The 21,914-nt window shown below is 37.9% G+C and overlaps 2 protein-coding genes across 2 annotated transcripts in view; both read left to right on the forward strand.

The window, feature by feature from the left end:
- Nucleotides 1-531: 531 nt before the first annotated feature.
- On the forward strand, nucleotides 532-11,951 carry pgm1 (phosphoglucomutase 1). The gene is made up of 11 exons (XM_060867596.1): nucleotides 532-851; nucleotides 2,767-2,929; nucleotides 4,065-4,208; nucleotides 4,309-4,434; nucleotides 4,957-5,147; nucleotides 6,841-6,995; nucleotides 7,145-7,260; nucleotides 8,438-8,573; nucleotides 9,257-9,440; nucleotides 10,659-10,793; nucleotides 11,589-11,951. Exons 1-11 carry the CDS (start codon nucleotides 552-554, stop codon nucleotides 11,676-11,678), a joined length of 1,740 nt encoding a protein of 579 aa, XP_060723579.1. The 5' UTR covers nucleotides 532-551; the 3' UTR covers nucleotides 11,679-11,951.
- An 8,089-nt stretch (nucleotides 11,952-20,040) lies between these two features.
- Nucleotides 20,041-21,914, forward strand: part of ror1 (receptor tyrosine kinase-like orphan receptor 1) — a 119,634-nt gene continuing 117,760 nt past the window's right edge. The window contains exon 1 of the mRNA XM_060867597.1: nucleotides 20,041-20,424. Within this exon, the coding sequence (XP_060723580.1) occupies nucleotides 20,247-20,424 (178 nt within the window). The 5' untranslated portion in view covers nucleotides 20,041-20,246. The remainder of the gene's footprint in view (nucleotides 20,425-21,914) is intronic.

Consider the following 21,914-nt stretch of genomic DNA (forward strand, 5'->3'; position numbering starts at 1 on the left):
GGATCTTGTGCAAAACACTTCACAAATTCTTCCACTACAACATCGGAGCCCACTTTGTGCACAGTGGTATTGTTATGCTGGAAGATGTTTCCATAAGAAGCCTATTAAGGAAGGAATCAGTTAACTGACCCATTAGTTCCTCTTTGGTTACACAATTCTTCTCAAATACAAATAGATCTACATTACTTTCTGTCCAGTTTTACCCAAATGATGATGAGGTTCCCTTCTGAATCTGGTTTCTCTCAATGTTTCTTCCTCGTATCATCTCAGGGAGTTTTTATTCGATGCCAACTTTTTACTTGGTGACACCATTATGGGGAAAAGCCACATATAAAAGTGATGGTCAGGTGTCTTTAAACTTTTAGCATTATAATGTACTCTCTATCCATTGTGAGTGGCATTCAGCCACACTTATTCAGCATTTGCGTGCGAATAAACAAACGTATCAAGAGGAAGAAGAGTTGTAGGTCTACTTCTCCTTTAAATGTGTGAAGTAGGGCGGGCCAGAGCAAACCAAACCAGTGTGTGTGCGTATTTGGGGAGGGTTATACATGCGCTATATCCTGTGTGGCACCCGGATCACACAGGCAAACTTGTTGGACGAAATGGTGAAAATCAGTGTTGTCAAGACCAACGCTTACAGCGACCAAAAGCCTGGAACCAGCGGCTTAAGGAAGAGGGTGACAGTGTTCCAGAAAAACCCGCATTATGCTGAGAATTTCATCCAGAGCACTATTTCTGCCATCGAGACCTCTCAGAGACTAGAGGGCACTCTGGTGGTGGGAGGAGATGGTCGATTTTTCATGAAAGATGCCATTCAGCTGATCATCCAGATTGCTGCTGCCAATGGGGTTAGTAGATCCGGATGGACGTGGACTTTTTTCTTCTCTATGCATGCATAGGTGCATGCATGCATTTTGCAAACGGTTCTAGCTGCATCTCTGTGGTTGTGTCTCTTTCCCAATGGCACTTCACACATTTCAAGTAAACACATTTCTCATCGCTTTTGCAACATATCCTTCGGCTCGTGCATGTTGAAATATTGTCTAAAACTGTGTGTTAATATTAACGCATGGAGAGCTAGTGGGCTCAGATCGTGCTGAATGACCTCTGTGTACTTTTTTGGAGAGGTCTCCAAAGGCACCTCTGACATTTCAAGGCTTTGCTACATGAGTAAAGCAGCTCTCTCATGTTTCTCGGTTTAGGGACAGCGTTTGCAGCACACTACAAAGGGTAAGAGGTAAAGTATTAGGTAGTGTGATATGTGTGTAACAGAGAGCCATTCAGGATTGAACCAGAAAGGAGCTCGCGCTTCCGTGGTTTGTGTGCGTTGCTACTGCGCATGCGTAAAGGAGGCGTGCTTGCTGTCACGTTGTCCATAAGTGTTCAGAAAAGTGTCCTTAAATCTTACAGGTTTCTGTCAATCCATATCACTCGTATTTAATTTCACAGCCTTTGTAAAAAAAAAAACATTTATGGAAAATATCACATTTTTTTATGTGGTTATTAATGATGATCCTGGTGCTTATTTGTTGGTTGACACTAAATTTGGAAAATAAAATCTTCATGAATGGTTTTTTCTTTTTTTTTTCAAATTACAATGTACAGAAATAGTTGTAATCTGGACAGATTAAAAGATGAATGTTCTGCTGCATTGCACTCTTAAGGAAAGACTCTTTTCTACTAGCACAACTATCAGCATACAGTTGAATTGTATTGTGGGTAGTGTAAAAAAAAACAAAAAACAGTGGAAGTGAAGACTGTCCATCCATCCATTTATTACGAGAACCCGGAGTCTATTCCCGGGGACTTGAGGTCCAAAATGGGGGACACACTGAACAGCAGGCCAGGACACACTCACACACCCATTCACACAATCCAGAGATGGGAATCTACCTACGATGCATGTTGTCGAAACCCCTCAAAGCACAAGGAGAACTAGAAAACTCAATGCTAACAGGACAGGAATCGGGTATTAATTCTGGTGCTAATCTCCAAGCCACCCTGAGATCTGTGAAGACCATTATATAGTTTTAAACAAGTTAAAATATCAACTCAGAATTTTGCAACAAACTGCACGATTTATTCAAGGTTTTTCTTTTTAACTTTTAAGAGCCACAGATTTCTCTCTTTAAATTTTTTAAGATTTAAACATAGAATCCATTCATTCATTCATTTTCTACCGCTTATCCGAACTACCTCGGGTCACGGGGAGCCTGTGCCTATCTCAGGCGTCATTGGGCATCAAGGCAGGATACACCCTGGATGGAGTGCCAACCCATCGCAGGGCACACACACACACTCTCATTCACTCATACAATCACACACTAGGGACAATTTTCCAGAGATGACAATCAACCTACCATGCATGTCTTTGGACCGGGGGAGGAAACCGGAGTACCCGGAGGAAACCCCCGAGGCAAGGGGAGAACATGCAAACTCCACACACACAAGGTGGAGGCGGGAATCGAACCCCGACCCTGGAGGTGTGAGGCGAACGTGCTAACCACTAATCATTAAAGTTTATTGGTCTTATTTATTAACCTCTTTCAATGCACTGACTTTATATCATCAAGTGATATCATCAAGTGAATAGTGTAATTATTGATGTAATATTGTGTATCCTTTAACTCAGTATTTTTATTTATCTCTGCTGTTGAAGCAGTTAATAGTGTTAGTGTCATCTTGTGTATAGATAATGTGAAGAATAAATTCAGGATTGTTTGTGAACTTCATTCCTAAATTCTTTTATCCTTCCTGTTCCAGATTGGTCGACTGGTTATCGGTCAGAATGGGATCATGTCTACGCCTGCAGTGTCCTGTGTAATCCGCAAATTAAAAGCAGTTGGAGGAATCATTCTAACAGCCAGCCACAATCCTGGTGGTCCCAATGGGGACTTTGGCATCAAGTATAATATCTCCAATGGAGGTACTTTGGATATTGGATGTGCACACCTTACTATTTACAAAACAACTCTTTATTTTAACACCACAGTATAATTTAAAGTCTGCCTTTGACCCTTTTTAGTATCTGACACCCAATGTTGTAGGTTTGTGGTCCAGTAGTCTCACTAATTTGGTCTTAAATATCATCTTAAATATGTATCTTTCACCTGGGACAGTGAAGATTGTGTACTATTAAAGGAAAAGTCATCCCTAAAATGGTAGCATGTTAATCTTTTTAGTGAACATGTTCAGTGCTAATACTTCCACGTCAACATTCATGCTTAATTCTGCTGCTGTGGATATTTGAGGCCGATGTATGCTGTGTCTACAACTTCTACGTTGGACCCATATGTTTGGCCATGGACATTTATGTAGAGACAAATCAAATCAAATTCTATTTGTCACATACACATACATAAAGAGTACGACATAAAGAGTGAAATGCTTTTTGCATCTGTCTGGTGGTTCAAACATAAGGAATGCAGTTTGGGATAAAAATTATAACCAAAAGGAGGTACAGGTAGATAAATAAAAAAAAGTATAAACTATATAAAAAAAATGTAAAATATGAAGTGAAAAATAATGTATATACATAAATGCATATGGTTTTAATTATTGTCCTTAAAGTGTCCATGTGCAGTATGGTGTGTGTGTATAAAGTGGTACTGTGCTGTGCAAGTCCAGAGTTAAAGTGACATTAAAAAAGTTAATTTTATGTATTAACATATTGTGAGCTAGTCGGCTAGTTTAAGTACATTAATACACAGCGTGTACGTAGGATTATTTTTGTCATCTAGCAAAGTTTTCCACATTTTTGATTGCCCCCTTCACAAAAAGAAATTCAATCGCTTGTCAAGGTTTCAGCTATGAGATTTCTTGTTCTGTTCCTATTATTTATGTCTGACTTGAATTAGTGTTTTGTTTTTATACGTTTATCAGTGAGGTACTGCTGGTTAAATCACATTATCGTTTTAAATGTTCTGTTTAGTATTTTAATAATTAAATAAGCTGCTAATCATTGCCCATCATAAGCTGCTATTGCAAAGCCTACCATGTGTCCAAAAAAAACCCCACCAGATTTTATTACACAATCTAACCCACAAAATCTGTCATTCCAGGACCTGCACCAGAGGGCATTACTAATAAAATTTTTGAGATCAGCAAAAGCCTCCAAGAGTACTACATCTGCCCAGAGCTCAAGGTCGATTTGTCTGCTATTGGCAAACAGACATTTGAAGTGGAAACTTTCAAGTCATTCACAGGTGAAATCTCAAATCCACTTATATTTCGCTGGTTAATTATTTTGTTTATTGTGACTGTTTTCATCACCGTTCTATCCTTTTCCATTCTGATCTGCTGTAGTGGAGATTGTGGACTCAGTGGAGTCATATGCAGAGATGCTCAGAGACATCTTTGACTTCGCTGCATTAAAGGACTTACTCTCTGGACCTAATCACATCAATGTCCGGTTAGACGCAATGCATGGAGGTGAGGAGTCAAATTTGAGAAAAATTGTATGGCATTTAATAGATATGCAGTAAAAGGCTATCATTTTTTATGAAAATTATAGCTTTCATTACTCTACAGCTAAATAGAAAAGAGCTTCAAGGAAGTGGAGTTGAATATAATCGAGCTTTATTAAAGTACAAATGAATAGAAAGGAGTTTTATTACAGTCAAATGGATTAGTCGCTTTATGTTAAAGTCCGATTTCTGAGAATAGAGCATCGTTACAGTCAAATGTAATAGACTAGATAAGCACAACTGAATAGAATATAGATCTATAAGAGCTTTTTTTTTCAAACAACTGAGACTTTGTATTTCATCATAGGTTTTTCTTGAAGAAGCTAAATTCTAGCTGTCATTTATAAGAGTTATAGCCGTATATGTTACCTCTCTGAGCAATTATTAAATGTGATCAATATTTTTTTCAGACAATGTTTGAGAAGCCTTTTTGCTTTTATGGATTATGAGAGTGTTCATTCATTCATTCATTCATTTTTCATGACAGTGGTGGGCCCTTATGTGAAGAAGATTGTATGTGAGGAGTTGGGCTCCCCTGCTGACTCAGCTGTTAACTGTGAGCCCTCGGAGGACTTTGGGGGTCATCATCCAGACCCTAACTTGACCTATGCTGCTGATCTGGTCAAAACCATGAAGGGAGGCGAATACGACTTTGGAGCAGCTTTTGATGGTGATGGCGTACGTGTCCATGCTTTTCGAAGTTTGCTAATCTGGTTTGGTTATTTCTATATTGTATTGAATTTTATTCTGTGTAGAATTTTGTGACCTATTTTGCAGTATGTAAACTGACCTTAACATGCATCACGGTAATTCAATTCAAATTTATTTATATAGCACTTTTAACAATGGACATTGCCTCATAGCAGCTTTACAGAACATAAACATAATACAAGAAATGTAATATTATATGAAGATTAATATAAGACAAAAATTAATATTAGACTTCTATTTAAACGTGTTTGTATTTATCCTCAATGAGCAAGCCTGAGGTGAATGAGGTGACTGTGGCAAGGGAAAAACTCCCTTAGATGGAAGAGGAAGAAACCTTGAGAAGTAAAACACTGTCTAATCTTACTTCAGAAGACCTCCCTTGATGATCTAAGCTAGTCAATGAGGCCTCACAATAAAGCATGAAGCATTATTATTGATGAACTATATTTAGCACCTTTACTATATACATACAGATGAGTGTTAACTTAAAGGGAAAACCTATTTAAATTGTCTTGGTATGTAGAAGGAGGCACTACAAGCACCAAGAAAACCTTCAAAGTGCCTTGAATTAGATTCTGTTATTCTCTGGAACAGCATTCTTGATCTCGTGTGCCATTTTGTTTACATATGTAAAATCTTTACATATGTAAAAATGTACATTAAAAAAAACTTTAATTTTAGATTAATTAGTGACAGGAAAGGAATAAAACATGATGGTGTGTTTGGTTATAGGAAAATGTGATGTGGGACAACATGAAACTTGGTTACTGTTACTGTAAAGCAAACAAACGTCTGGTTAATTAATAGTAAAGGAAGGTAAACCATTCTTAACTGTTTATCAGTCCATTTACTGTTAAAGGTGCCCTGCCACACGTATTTCATTACTTTTGTGGTAGTGTCTGAAGTTTACCATGGACTCTGTAACATTTTTTTGTGGAAATAATGCCTTGGTTTCCTTGTTTCAAACCATTCTAGTGTGGTATAGAAAGCCTGCAGGAAGACTCAGCTCGATTTGCGCCAGGTCTCATGAATATTCAAATGAGCTATGCTGCTTGGCTCCGATTGGCTAACCGCTAGGATATGAGAGCATGACTATTCATTCACCCAGCGCAATAAGTAGCCTAGGCTAGAGGAAATTTATTTACAATCACCTTGAATTGCGGCAGAATGGCTTCTTCACAAGCCCGTTGACGTTCAGCCATCCTTGCTGTATAGGAAACTCACTGAGCTACACGAATTCTGGGGGCGCGGTCTCAAGTGGGAGAGCTCATGAATAGTAATGAGCTCAGTCATTCTGATGTCAGAGTGACCAGCTTTTCCAACTGACCTGATTTCTCCCCTTATATCTTTTAAGTGGCTAGAACTGACCGGGGAGGTAGCAGCTCGTTTTCACGTTCATGACACAACACAAACACATGTGGACCTAACACATATAAAAAAATCCAAGTAAAAACGGTTTTGTGTGGAAGGGCACCTTGAAACATAATTATCATATTGCTGACAAAATACCTTTGTACCAGATAAGGTTATGATGACACTAACAGCTTATAAAAATAAAAAAAAGACTTCCCAATACACAAGAGTATAAATTTAATATGAGTGTAGTATACAATCGATAATGGCTCAGTTTCAAACCCTTATGTTCTGCATTTTGCTTTAGGATCGTAACATGATTCTTGGAAAGCATGGATTCTTCGTAAATCCTTCTGACTCTGTAGCAGTTATTGGTGCCAACATCACCTGCATCCCATACTTCCAGAAAACTGGTGTTAAAGGTCTGGCACGCAGCATGCCAACCAGTGGTGCCCTTGACAAGTAAGACCAGCCTGCATTACTATACTGTAATTCTGTTAGTTATATAATGGCTACAGTTCAGACATTAATAATATTCGTCTAATAACATTCGAGTGACATTTGGATGAATTCAATGCAGTACCTGTATATTGATTGGTTGTGTTAAACAGTGTGGCCAAAGCTTTGAAGATGAAGCTGTATGAAACTCCTACAGGCTGGAAATTCTTTGGGAACCTGATGGATGCTGGCAAACTGTCTCTGTGTGGGGAAGAAAGCTTTGGCACTGGTTAGTGGAATCTACTGCTACATAGATTATGACTGTAATAATTCAAGTGTGGTTTTGATTACACTAAATCAGCGCTCATCTGTGATTTGACATGGAGCTGAATTCTGGAAGAGGAATATTAGAATATGCTGATTTATTAGAGGGATGTTTATGTGACTACATGAAGTGTATGCTTGTTATTCAGTCATAGAAAATAGAAATTGCCTTTAAATATCTACTGGAAAAACATCTGAAATGTAGCTACATATATAATTGATGTTTAATTTTAAAAATCTGTGCTCGGTATATCAGGCTCTGAAGCTGAATATTGTGACAGCTCAAAATATTGCAAACTTTGATCAATTTAGAGCCAAAAACGCAACGGTTCGTTGTAGTTGAAGGAGTCAGCTCTTAACAGGGAGCTGAGCCAAATGATCCAACTCATTTAGAAGAGCCGGATTTCCCCTCGCTACATCCCACGTAAACCTGAGCGAGTATCGCACGTATTGTAAATAGTTATACACTTCAACATTTCTGGTTATTAAGATAGTATTCAGAACTTTCTTTTGTGTATAATTTAAATGTTAGTAGCTTGCATTGTGCTGGAAGAGCTCTCTGTAAAGTAGAGTATTAAAGAGTATTAAACGTATATAATTTCATGCAATTTCTTGTTTTTCTGTCAGATATTTTTGACTTTCGCTCTGGATAAAGGCATCGGCCAAATGCTGTAAATGTCTATTTGGTTTGTTGCCATTTTGTAATAAGATAAGATAAAATATACCTTTATTCGTCCCACAATGGGGAAATTTCTCTGTTTCAGCAGCAAAGAGTAAGAAAATGCAAATATATAAAACGAATAGAGACATAATATAATATACAGTAAATACAAAACAAAATGTAGAGAAAGAGACCACGAGTAGTAGTTACTCTGAAAGACATATTGCACATAGGTAATATTGCACGTTTTTTAAAATTTCTGTTATTGCACATGTTTAAATACTTCATAGTAATAGGAAATACTAAAAGACTGTAAGATTGTCACTTGTTAAAATATTATCTTTTGCAGCATGGGATATGAGCTGCTCATACCTGTTTGATGACCCCAGTACTAGACTTTACCTTTTAGTTGTTAGGGTTAATGCTAACCTCTGTTTTGTGCCCCTTTTACACTCACTCTGAATAATGTTTTGTCTGTTAGGGTCTGATCATATCCGGGAGAAAGATGGGCTCTGGGCTGTGCTTGCTTGGCTGTCTATTGTGGCCAGTCGTAAGCAGAGTGTGGAGGACATCTTGAAAGAACATTGGCAGAAGTTTGGTCGGAACTTCTTTACAAGGTGATTGAGCCATGAGATATATATATGAACAATATTGTTGTGTCGTCTGGAATGGATCTAATGCAGAACTTCTACAAGATAAAATGGTTGAAGATGAATGAATTTCTGTAGCTTTAAGATTTGTTTCTACACTGATGCCCTCTGGTGTCGGAGTTGATAAATAAGCCACGAAAATTCGGCTCTTTGTTTAATATCGCTGCTTATTTTTGCGTGCATTCTGTTGGAATTTTGGGCAAAACACATAGGAAACTTTCTTCAAGAAAAATATAATGAGAATACCTCATTTGAATTTTCCAACTTTCCAGTCCCTTAAAAGAGATACTCGTGTCTGTTAAAAATGAAAAAGCTGAAAATTTGGAACTGCTTATGATAAAGCATTGTTTCCACATGCAGTTAAAATGTAGTCTTCTTGGTCTTCTGCTTATTACGGATGGGGATAAAAAAATCTACAGTGAAAGCATATAACAGAGAAGAAATTGTACGCCTGGCTATTTCCACACAATATAAAGAGATTTTATCTGATTTTTGTGTACTGAGGCTAACAGGCTTGTATGAGATCCTAATCCATATGTTAACCAATCCAGTCTGTATGTAGAATATAAACCGAAAGCTTTGTAACCCTGTTGATTATTTAAACAAATTTAGGTAGCTTTTGGTGATTTTTCCGCTTGTCTCTATTATAGATACGATTATGAGGAGGTCGACTCAGATGCCGCTAATAAGATGATTGCTGACCTGCAGGAGACCATGTTTGATAAAGCCTTCGTTGGACAGAAGTTCTCCTCTGGAGATAAAACATTTGAGGTGGAGAAAGCTGATAACTTTGAATATACAGATCCAGTGGATGGCAGTGTCTCAAAGGGACAGGTAAGCTGAAGAGACTATTCTGATATCACTGTCACTATGGAAGTCCATGGAAGTTTCTTTTATAATGTTTGGGTTATATGGGGTAATATTTCATTGTGGGTGATGCGATGGGTCTCCAGGGTCCCAGTTCAATCCTGAACTTGGGTTAATATCTTGCCATTTCAGTCGTTTTGCACATACTGTACAATATTTCAGTCATTTGCTGTTTTTGCACAATCCTATACATTATCTCAGGGACCTGCTGCTAAAAAACTGTGTTCATTCTAGTATTACTGCACATGCAATATTGTTGAACATGGGGGAAGTCATGGCCTAATGGTTAGAGAGATTGACTCCTAACCCTAAGGTTGTGGGTTCGAATCTCGGGCTGGCAATACCACGACTGAGGTGCCCTTGAGCAAGGCACCGAAATCCCCCAACTGCTCCCTGGGCGCCGCAGCATAAATGGCTGCCCACTGCTCCGGGTGTGTGTTCACGGTGTGTGTGTGTTCACTGCTGTGTGTGTGCACTTTGGATGGGTTAAATGCAGAGAACAAATTCTGAGTATATGTCACCATACTTAGCTGTATGTCACGTCACTTTCACTTTAAACATACAGTATTTACACTGGTCGGTGCTGTTTCTGTTTATTGTCTTTTGTGTATTGTCTTTTTTTTATATTTTTTGTATTGTCTTATAACTTTTTGTCCTGCACTGTCTTGTCTGTCTTGTCCTGCACTGTTTGCACCAGGTTGCACAGTTGCACTTTATGTATCCAGGACTAACTTACTAAGTCCTTATAGCTTTGTCTTATGTAACACCCTGATCCTGGAGAAACGTTGTCTCATTTCACTGTGTACTGCAACAGCTATATATGGTTGAAATGACAATAAAAGCTTCTTGACTTGTCTTGACTTGACACTGTTGGGCCCTTTAGCAAGGTCTTTAACCCTCAGATGCATAAAATGAGTTAAAAATGTCGCTTTGGATAAGAGTGTCTGCCAAATGTTATGGCAGTGAAGCGGCAATGCTACCTTCTGTGCCTCTGTGCCTCCCTGTGTTTAAATGTGCTACACAGTTTGTTAAAAAATAATCAGTGACTGCATAGGCTTTATTTAACAGCCAGCCATTTTTAATCTGTTGCTTGACTAGCACAAGAGAACCATGGTTGTCATTGCATTTAATAATTTATTTTTTATATTTCCAAAACAATCTTGATCTTTGTTTTCTGCCTTCCAGGGTCTGAGGATCATCTTTACAGACGGTTCACGAATCATCTTCCGTCTCAGTGGGACAGGCAGCGCTGGAGCAACCATCAGACTTTACATAGACAGCTATGAGAAGGATTCTCAGAAGATCTATCAGGATCCACAGGTAGACACTGATATTGAGCTGTGCTTTAAAAGGTCAAAGACTTTCTAAGAGATTAGTTTACAGGTCAAACATATTGCACAATTTATAGGTTGTGGTATTAGGGCTAAATAGCGTTTATACCATTTACAGTCATTCCTCATTGTGACTTTTAACAGGCTTTAATGAAAGTTTTTTTCCAATGTTGGGACATTAAGATTTATTTCTTTTCCCAAAACGTTTCTGTAAATCCATGAAACATTCAATGAGGATCAATTCATTGTTACCAAGAAGGACAAACTTAATGATTGTACATATTTGACAAACAAACATAAACGAGTCTGTCACTTAAGTGACTGCTCACAATCAGCTTGATGATGATGATGATGATGATGATGATGATGACAATTACTATGGCATAATCCTAATCACACATGCAGCAGGTGAGGCTCTTCACTCTGAGATCTTCTTTTGAGTAGAATTATATCTGATCAGGCTGATCAGAGGACAATTAACCTGTCTTAAGGAATCAGCATCAAGCGTAATCAGTGCCAAATGGAGACTGCAAATAGGTTGTGTTTTATTTTTCCGTTCCTGCAGCAGCCTCGGTTTCTCATTTAAACCTTCAGTTTAATCTAAGAATGAATGTACCCGGCAGTTAAAGAGGCAAAGGAACAAAGTTGTGAGAAAAACCATAAAAAAAAAGTCTCATGGTGAGACGAGGAAAATAAATTAGGCCTGGTTTAGATTTCCGTAGTTTGTTCAGCTCATTTTAAATGATGTGTTACTTACTTACGGAATGTTATTTGTCTTTGTTAGGTCATGCTGGCACCGTTGGTGGACATTGCCCTGAGGATCTCAAAGCTCCAAGAGAAGACGGGCCGCACTGGTCCTACTGTGATCACATAATCACGTTACATGTCTAGCTCGCCTCCTGCGTCTAACTCGCACCTCATGTACATTACCCTCAAGCCCCGGCCAATAGTGCTGTCCCCTTTCCATTTGTGTCCTAAACATGTTTCACATTTACACATTTAAGTGTTGTGCAAGTGCAATAGAAAAGTCTTTATTTACTGTGACTACATGCAAAAAACCTGTTACACCACAGTATTATGCACTTGGAGTAGTGTGTACATGTACAACGATAGTTGAATGTCACAATTAAACCTACCTGCGATCCGTTTTTGCCTCATTTTCTTTCCTTTTCTTCATAATAATTGCTTGTACCTTAATTTGCTTGTACCTCATCAATATCTCTTTTTTTTTTTTTTTTTTTTTTAAACAAGATTTTTGGCTGACAGTCTGTTTAGATTTTAAGTAAGTAACAGGGTTTACCTGTAAGCCTAGAATGATCATATCTGCATGTGGATAACTTGCGTTAATTAGTGGTAATTCTAATTAACGCAAGTTATCCGCATGCACATTTGATACTTCTAGGCTTTAAACGTCAACACTCTTACTAGCATAAATTACAATTATTTATTAGTTAGAATTGGGGGGCATGGTGGCTTAGTGGTTAGCACGTTCGCCTCACACCTCCAGGGTTGAGGGTTCGATTCCTGCCTCCGCCTTGTGTGTGTGGAGTTTGCATGTACTACCCGTGCCTCGCGGGTTTCCTCCGGGTACTCCGGTTTCCTCCCCTCGTCCAAAGACATGCATGGTAGGTTGATTGGCATCTCTGGAAAAATTGTCCGTAGCGTGTGATTGTGTGAGTGAATGAGTGTGTGTGTGTGCCCTGTGACGGAGTGCCCAGCACTCCATCCAGGGTGTATCCTGCATTGATGCCCGATGACGCCTGAGATAGGCACAGGCTCCCCGTGACCCGAGGTAGTTCAGATAAGCGGTAGAAAATGAATGAATGAATGAATATTAGTTAGAATTATTTATAGAATTGGCCAAAGGGCATCCTCTTTTCTTCATAATTTACTTTCAGAATAGAATTTGGGAACAGGGTTATACTTTCAGTTTGTCCTTGTTATTACTGATCGACAATCACATAGAATTAAGCAAAAAACAGAATTAAATATTTTATTTCTATATTTTATATTTTTTATTTTTAGCAATTTGAACGTGTGTAGACGAACGGCGGATATTTTTCCCCCAACAGAGAACAATAATTCACTAAAGGGTAAAGAAGAGCGTCCGTCCATTTTAAAATGTGTTGCATAATTTTTTATATTTTTAAAAACAAAGAACAAATAAAAAACTTTATACTAACTCCTAACATTGAAAATATCCTTAAGCAAAAATGTCTTTCTTTTTTTCTTCCTTTTTTTCTTTAACTCACAGCAGCACATTTTTATATTTATATGAAGTCAGAAGATTCCAGACTGGAAATCTGAGTGACTGTTATACTAATCACCTCTCACATCACACACAGATGTGGTTATAATGGTGGAATAAGATGCAGACAGGAAACATGAATAATAAAACATATTCTGCTCTCTACACACCACAAATCGCTCAGGGAAACTTTCAAAATTGGCCAAACATTAAACACTGATTTAACCGTAATATTCTTACCAGACAAGCTTTAATGGTTCTTCTTAAACAGCTGCCAGGCAAAGATGATGATGTGAAGCAAAAAAGAATCGAATATATAGTAAAACAAAAGAGTGTTAACTAAATATGAATTGATGATTTAATGAGAATATTACTGTTACTACTATTATTATATTTATCACTAAAGTAATCTAAGAATTGTCTTTGTTCTTATTATGGTCTCGTACATGGTCTTTTTTCTTTAAACATCACCATACATCGTATCAGAGGGTCCTGATGACAATGTCAGAGGGGTACAAACTTTAGTCCTGCCCCACAAATGTTTTATGGCTCAGGACTTCAGCCAAGAAATTGTTCTCCCTTGAACAGAAACAATTGAATGCCTCTGTTAATGGCTGGAGAACAGTGTGAGCACAGGAGCACGGGAAGTTTGTAGCCCTAGTGTGAGATCAGAAAGCATCAACCAGCTGGAACTGAGGGGTCCATCAAGCCCTCAAGCTGTTATCAGCCATCAACATGTTTTGGTTCTCTCAGACAATATATCAAGATATATCAGTCAAAGTTGGATGCCTCTTTCAAACCTTGTACAGATTGTTAGTACCGCGTGTTAGATTCGGCACGTGTTTTATGCCGGATGCCCATCCTGACGCAACCCTCCCGTTTTTATCCGGGCTCAGGACCAGTTAACTCCTCATTGGCTGGGTTAGTGTCCTGCCTGGGAATCGATCCCAGCCTGTTGCAATGAGATCCTCCTGCAGAAGGATCAGAAGGTACAGAACCTCCTCAGGTGAAAATCTCCATCTCCTTAAGACCTGGGCTGTACAATGGTGCTATGGATGTGCTGTACAGAAACATCTGGTGACTCAAAGTAGATCTCATCAGCAATGATTACTCAACACAGTCATACTGGTGGATCCAGATCCCACTGGCTCAGAAATCACTAGCCCACAATTGGCTAATCAACTAAGTTTTTTTTCCCTTAACAACCAATACTTACAATGTTTGCACAGAATTCAGTATTTAGACTCTGAGTACTGCACACAGACTAGGGTTCACTAGATTTCACTCATCTGTACCGCTGCTGCAAGTGTGTCACCACCTTATCCAGGTTCTGCAAGGTAAACATGACTCTTTCCAATGGTGTGAGTCTGAAGACCTTACCCGTTAACTCTGAAAGTGTATAAGTTCCTTGTGACATTGTATCATGCATTATCCAGGTTATTCTCACTCTTATCAGAGGTGAAACCTATTTCTACTCCTAAGTGAAACACACATAAAACCTGAAGCAGTGCTCTGAGAACTTTGCAAGAAGGCTCCAGTGAAAGATGACTGTATGACAGTAGTATTTACTGAAAAAAAAAACTTTTCTTTGGGAAGGTCTTGGTGTTCGTGCTTCTTACTGTCCTAAATAGACAGAAATTTGGCATACTTTCCTGGCAGTTATCTGGACACGGTAAACCCATTTTATGCTAGTCAGTTGCATTTTCATCTAAATTGAGAGAACAGCCAATAATACCATATTTCCATACATAATGTACTAGAAATGCCATATTTAATTTAAATCCTGTCTGATAAAACCTGCTTCAGGTAAACATACTATTCTCTCTTAAACATAATATTGTGATCTTACCGTGAACCATAATAATGTATGTAATATTTGCTACATATTTACTCTATTCACATAGAAGACAGATGTTTAAGCTTTTATCATTAGCTTTCATGTCCTCGTCTTATGTCACTGCTTATTTATTCCTTGTTCATGCAATGAACTCATCTTCATAAATACCTTCCACCTGGTGTCTGTAAATAATTGTCTATTGAAGCATTCTTTTCCAAATCCTCCAAATGTTTTTTTTTTTTTAAATTAAAGAGTATGACATTTTCTTCTTCAGAGGGTTCTGATTTTCTCTGTCTTATAAACAAAGTGACATGGAAGTACTTTGCAAATTTTTATTTCCATTCGTTGCCATGATTTCCATTAGGTTCGATCATATTTCCACTGTGTCCCCAAAACATTCCAATAAGTTGACCGACTATGTGAAATTGTCCATTGGTGATTAAATCAGTATAAATAAATGTGTATATATAGGCATCCCATCCACAGTGTATTCCTGCCCTGCATGCAGTGTTCCTGGGATAGGCTTCGGGTCGCTTTGAACCTGGCAGATTTGTTTTTTTCTTTATCTTCTATTGCGGCTACTATTAGTACCTAAGTTTGAATTTAACTCTTGGTCAGTTGAGGTCAGTGGAAAAGGTCATGCGATCAAATATAAGCACACTATTGGCTTCCTGTCTTATACATATGGTGTTTTTAATTGGTGTCTGTTTTGTGTGTGTGTGTGTGTGTGTGTGTGTGTGTGTGTGTGATACTAGTGTAAAAATGTAATGTCACCCTGATGCAACACTATGCAATAGAGGGTTAATCTATGGGGTTAATCTAAGCATTACGTACACTGAAGATGGTGTAATAAAGAAGAAACATACTAAACCTCACTGGGTCATGAATAAAGATGACTTTAACCAAGTGCATTCTATAATATCTGACTATTTATTCCATGCAAAATAAAGACATAATACATGATTCCACTGTTGCTCAACTCTCAAGGCTTTCCTTCTGTTTTCTTTAACGGGATCTCTGACACAAACACACACTTATCTAACACGACAGCACCCATTTTCTTAATAACCGCTGCTTCACTAATGCAGTAATTCTGTCTTGAAACGTTGTATGATTGAATATTTTCCAGTGTCCATTTTAATCCCAGTTGTTATTAGCGGTTTAGAGAGTGGACATGCTCTGAAAAGGGACCACCCAAGATGATAAATATTTCCTTTTACCCTGCCCACTAAACTTCTCTTCATATTTATATGCAATGAATACCACCTGTTCTGCAGTTCACATAGCTTAGTCGCTCTATTAACATCGTAGGGATTAGAGAATCTGTTAACACCCTTATGTTGTACATGCTTCAAAGGATTATATGGCTATAAACAATAAAAAGTGTCATTTTTATCTGCAACAGAATTACTTACATGAAACATTAATAATTTATTAGGAACTTTATTTCTCCAACAATGTGTTTTTTTGTTTGTTTGGTTTATATTGAACAGAGAAATTAAAAAAGTGGACAAATAAATGAAATACTTAAGACACAAAGTTCTTAATGTTTTACAGTATGTTAAGTCTCAGAAGGTCTAAAAACCACCAGGCCTTCACTTCTCATTAGTAATGCGTGCAGATGTTCTGTTCCTGTAACCTTTGTAGCTTAAGAGACACACACCAGTGGACCAGAACAGGAGGTTTATGCTCAGATGGACGTTTGGTTGTGTTCAGACTGATGGAGGTGGAGGTTCAGCTAAACCAAGGACTCTTCCTGCAGGCTTGTATGGGCCTCAGTTTCCCTGCTCATTACAATTAAATGCTGTGCATGGTTGCAATTTCAATCTTATTTTGCTCTCGGAAAATAAAACAGATAGACATCAGAAGGAAAATAAACAGAAAATGGCTGCATGTCATAAATACTTTGCCTCCTTTGCTGCATGGCATGTAATAGCTTCCAAATGTTTAATATTAGATGCAATCAGGCTGAAGAAAAGGCAACAGGCTGTTTTCTTTCTTTTTTCTTTTTCTCTAGGACTAAATATTTAACTCTAAAGGTAACAGTAGAAATCATAAATCATATATTAATTACACATTAAAATGCTTTAACCACATTACTTTTTAATTAATTAAGTTACAATGTGACAGACTATACTGTAATATCCTTAGAATCCCAGTATAAAGGATTCAGAATCACATATAAATTATTTTATACATATTGCTATAGCATTTACATCATACCGTAATTGCTGTTTAGTTGCAAAGATTTTAAAATGTATTCAAACTGTTTAGTCTCTGGAAGAATATCGACACAGATAACATATGTATCACTGGTCCACATTATTTCCAGTCATATATATTATTCCTCAGTGCCAATGAAATATAAACCTGATACTTATATTTTTTCAAACAAATCTGCTTTTTTTTTTTGAATCTCACAGATTCAAGATCCCAGGTATTACTATCTGTGTGAAATTTCACATATTCTCTCCACATCTGCATCAGGTTTCTTCCTGGTTTTCCATTTTCCCTCCACCTCCCAAAACATATCAGTAAGGATGGGCAACTCTAAGTTGGCCTTTGGTGTGTATGAATGTGTGAATAAATGTGTACAGTGTGCAATGTTTCTGCTATTTTAATGCACATCATGCCATGACCAGGATGAAATGTTTCCTGAAGATGAATGAATGAATTCAGGCTGCTATCTCTGCTTTGCCGGAACATTGGTGGTCTGATTATGAATAATGAGTTGGCTCATTATTCATAATAAGACCACCAATGTTTCATACTAATCATTACGTGACTCACATAAAATCTCATACTGAAAAAATGCAGAATGTGTTTTTGTAACACATTTATTTAACATGAAGGCTCTGTATTTAACGCATTAAAACCCTTCTAAATCGCTTGTGTGCAGTACTAATTGGTGTACATTGAGTGGTGCTCTAAGTGAAGGCCTGAGAAAAAAAAAAAGGGCTGTACTGTGAGTATAAGGAGGAGATCAGGGGGAGGATGTACAAAATACAAACTTCCTTGACTTCTGTCAGTATCCTCAAGGCTGTACCTAGCTTTCAAAACTTTCCAAATACTGCTTTACTTACAGCTCATTTATTTATTCATGAATTAAAACATTTCAGCACACTCATTTTCCATGTTTGTAGCACATGGCATTCACGTTAAAACCTCCTCTCACCCTACACAACACCTCGCTGTCCCCTTCCTGCCTTCCTTCCTCAATGAAAACTGCTGAGAAGTGATACGATGCTGGGCTTTGATCGCAGGCTAAGGTTAGCATGTGTCAGAACGCTGACGCATAGAGAGGAAATGAGAGATGAACTTTGGGTTTGCAGAACCAGCTCATTCCATGACTTCAAAAGAATATCGCTCAGAACTCTTTTCTCTGCCGTCGACATGACACAAATGAACAGCAGCAGGTCAGGATGCAAGACCCCGAGCTTGTAAATTGCTACCATTCTCTTTACAGTCCCTACAGTCCTGCACTGCTTTAAAGTGGAAACGGGAGTATGCTGACTTTCATAAAATGTGAAGACACCTCAGCTTTAAATCCACATAAATCATCTCCGGAGAAGTTTCCAGATGTTAGACGAACTGATGGATTAAAGAGCATCGCTGTAATAGATGTTGAAATGCAAGGAGGAATTTTAAAGACATGCATGCGTATAAATGAAAACAAACTGCCATGTTGTATGATCATATTCTCACGGTAGTGTTAAAGACTAGTAAAGAACGAATAAGAAAATGACTGAAACTCTTTAATAGTCAATTTGAGCTTTCGATTTTAAACTGTTGAAACATTCTAACTTAAATACGCATAGTTCAGACACATACAGTCAGTGGCCACTTTATTACAATCATGTGTTAAGTTTCTTTGGTCATTTTATTTGTTTGTAGATGTACAATTGCAAACTGTTGTTATGCTTTTCTTCTCAGCTTTGCTCGGCTCTATTCTGTCTTTTAAGAACAAGGACCACAACAGAGCTACCATAGAATTATCTGATTGGTGAAACATCTCAGCACACCTTACATATCATGCACAATTCAGGTAACATCTAGCTTTTCACTAGTGTCAGTTTTTAACCACAGGAATGCTGCTGGATGGATCTTTTTTAAATACTGGGTTGTTTCACAACCTAAGAAGATATGTTGATTCTTCAGGCCCTTAGTTTCCTCAGTGGATAATCTCACCTTAATAATTAGATATGTTGCTTACTGATATAGTCATAAAGTTTGTTCTGCACTCATCCCAGGACACTCATTTACAATATGGTTCTGATTAACATCTTTTCAACACAATTAGATCTGTTTGACTTCACTCTCTGTTCACCTGTATGCTGAAATGATTTACAGTCCCACTCTTCAGGTCACTCAGAAGAGAATGGCCTTTTTCCAGTCTTTAGCTTTCCAGTTTAGGTGAGTCTGTGCCCATGATAGCTCACCATGTTTATAAGGTTATCGTGAGTTATCTTGAGTTATTTACTTGAGTTATCATGCTATCAGCTGCCAATCTAGTCATTGTAGTCAGTCTAGTCAATCTCTCTCATCAACAAATTTTGCACCATTCTGTGTAAAGTCTAGAGTCTTTTGAAATTCACCAGTTTCTGAAATACTCAAACCAGCCCATCTGGTACCAAAAACCATTGCCATAACTAAAGTGAGCTCAAACTTCCCATTCCGATGTTTGATGTAAACATTAACTGAAGCTCTTGACTTGTATCGTATCATATGAGTTGTTGTGCTTCCACACGATTGGCTTAATAGATAACTACCTGAATGTACAGGTGTTCTTAATAAAGTGGAAGCTATGTGTGTATTAGCTATGTGTAGAAATTGAAGTGCATGCAGCTTAAACCATAGTAGATCATGTACAATGATCTGAGATAGTACCAGAGTATTTACTTTTTAAATCCACATTTGTAGTAAGGTCAAGTTGGAATATACTATAATAACAACAATAATAATAACAACAATAATAATAATTATTGTTGTTATTATTATTGTTATTGTTGTTGTTGTTGTTCTGGGAATCTCTCCTCATACCCAAAACGGGAGCTTGTGCAGGTAGTGTTCGATTTCCACCAGCAGGTGGCGACAGACACTCTTGTCGGGACCGCGTGGATTCAGCTCTGGGGTCCTCTGTGACATGTGAAGTGTGTGTGTGTGGAGTTTTGGCTCGTATGCTGGAGCGTGCACGAGTCAGCGAAGGGGGTAAGAGTAAAGTCTAGCTCATAAACAGAAGAGTAAAGAGGAGGAGAGAGAGCGCACACACACGCGTGCTTTAAGAGCCTCCAAAGAGTTCGTACACTTTCCTGTCCAGACTTTAAAGTCCTGAACCGATTTGCAGTGGATGTACAGGCATGTCGCCGGCTCACGAGAGCGGAGGAAGGTGGAGGCTGAGGCGCGTAGAACAGAGACTGGCACCGTGGAGACGCGCGCAACACCAACTGGCACCGTGGCGACGCGCGCAACACCGCCGCAGCCTTCTGCACTTCATCATGATTGTATTGAGCAGCTCCATGACGCGCACTGCTGCCGGTAAGAGCGCTACTTCTTTCCCTCAACATCAACTACTGCATGTTCCAAAAAAACTTTAGGATGCTGCTATTGAAATGCACTAATGTTCACACTAAAGTTGGCTCATGCACTAATGTTCACACTAAAACTGGCTCATACACCAGTTGGGTCCAATCTTAGTGGCTGCTTTTGTTTTTATATCTAAATGGAACGATTTTCCAGGCTGTTTCACTGTGTATGTAAAAGAACACACAGCCTGTCATTGAACTATCATAAATAACCAAGGGACAAGATTACAAATATTGTTAGTATTTTAAATATATTATATGATCATTTTTTTTTTATATTATTTAAAATTTAGTTACACACCATGTCATCCGGCTGACTCTTAATAACACTTAATTAAATGCTTTATTGGCAGTAAAATGTGGTTTGTGTGGTTGTGCTTAATTTTCTGCCATTGTTGCATAAATAACAATAATGTTTTAAAGTGTTATTTTAATGATGACTTGTCTGGACGCTTAACTTTAAGCGCTCGCGCCTTGGCGTCAGACAGATTAAAATATCTCATGCGCAAATCTAATCAACTACGATCAACTACGGTGGCCGCAGAGGAACTAACACTATTCCACCCACCACGTGTTGAATAAAATTGATTAAAAAAAAAAAAAAGACACATTGAACTTACATGACAATTTTTATCTAATAATCAATGCCATATGTGATTGTGTGAAGCATTCATTTTATGATTAAATACTATGCAACTTATATTTATATCTTTTTTAAATCTTAAAAAATATTGAAATCTTTACCCAAAGAAAGCGATGCAGCAGTGCTTTAGTCCTTTAATCTGTCCATCTTTCATACTAGTATCACCACACTGACATCATGCTTGTCATCTCCTTCATTGCTAACTAGCTGAGTCCAAGATTGGATTTCTCACAAGTGCATCAAGTGTCATTGATTTTTACTGAAATGGTAAAAATAGAAGCTCTCGCTCTTTTTTTTTTAATGAGCTAATAGCAGAACCTGACGATCATCTTTTATATTTGAGATTGTTGGATATAATTCTCTTATTAAACACCATTGAATGTGTTCCTGTGATATCAGAGCAACAGGCAACTGCTTATTTCTCACACGAATAACAACGCTACAACACCAACAAACAAACTGAAAACAAATCCACGAAACAAGTCACAAACATATTTAATGTATTTTAGTTTTAAGGTAACAATATGAGCAATATGAGTAGCACTTGTAACTTCTGAAAGCTAATAGTGAAATGGATGTTAGTGACTCAGGAAATACAGATATTAAACTATGTGTGTGAATATATGACTGTATTGATGTGTGTGTCTGTTGAGGTGTACAAGCTTTTCTTAAACCTCCAATCTTCAAAATAGACTTTGAAAATTTTCATTTCCGTGTCTTAAAGTACCCTAATGTCTTCCCTCGCTGACCCTACCCTTACTCTATAGCCACTTTTGTATAATGACGGAGAGTTGATCCTT

The sequence above is a fragment of the Tachysurus vachellii genome, chromosome 4, assembly GCF_030014155.1.
Source record: "Tachysurus vachellii isolate PV-2020 chromosome 4, HZAU_Pvac_v1, whole genome shotgun sequence".
Taxonomy (NCBI): domain Eukaryota; kingdom Metazoa; phylum Chordata; class Actinopteri; order Siluriformes; family Bagridae; genus Tachysurus; species Tachysurus vachellii.

Coding starts and splice junctions, on each gene's coding strand:
- pgm1 (XM_060867596.1), top strand. CDS start 552: ATGCGCTATATCCTGTGTGGCACCCGGATCACACAGGCAAACTTGTTG. Junction 852..2,766: donor AGATTGCTGCTGCCAATGGG/GTTAGTAGATCC, acceptor TTCCTGTTCCAG/ATTGGTCGACTGGTTATCGG. Junction 6,996..7,144: donor ACCAGTGGTGCCCTTGACAA/GTAAGACCAGCC, acceptor TGTGTTAAACAG/TGTGGCCAAAGCTTTGAAGA.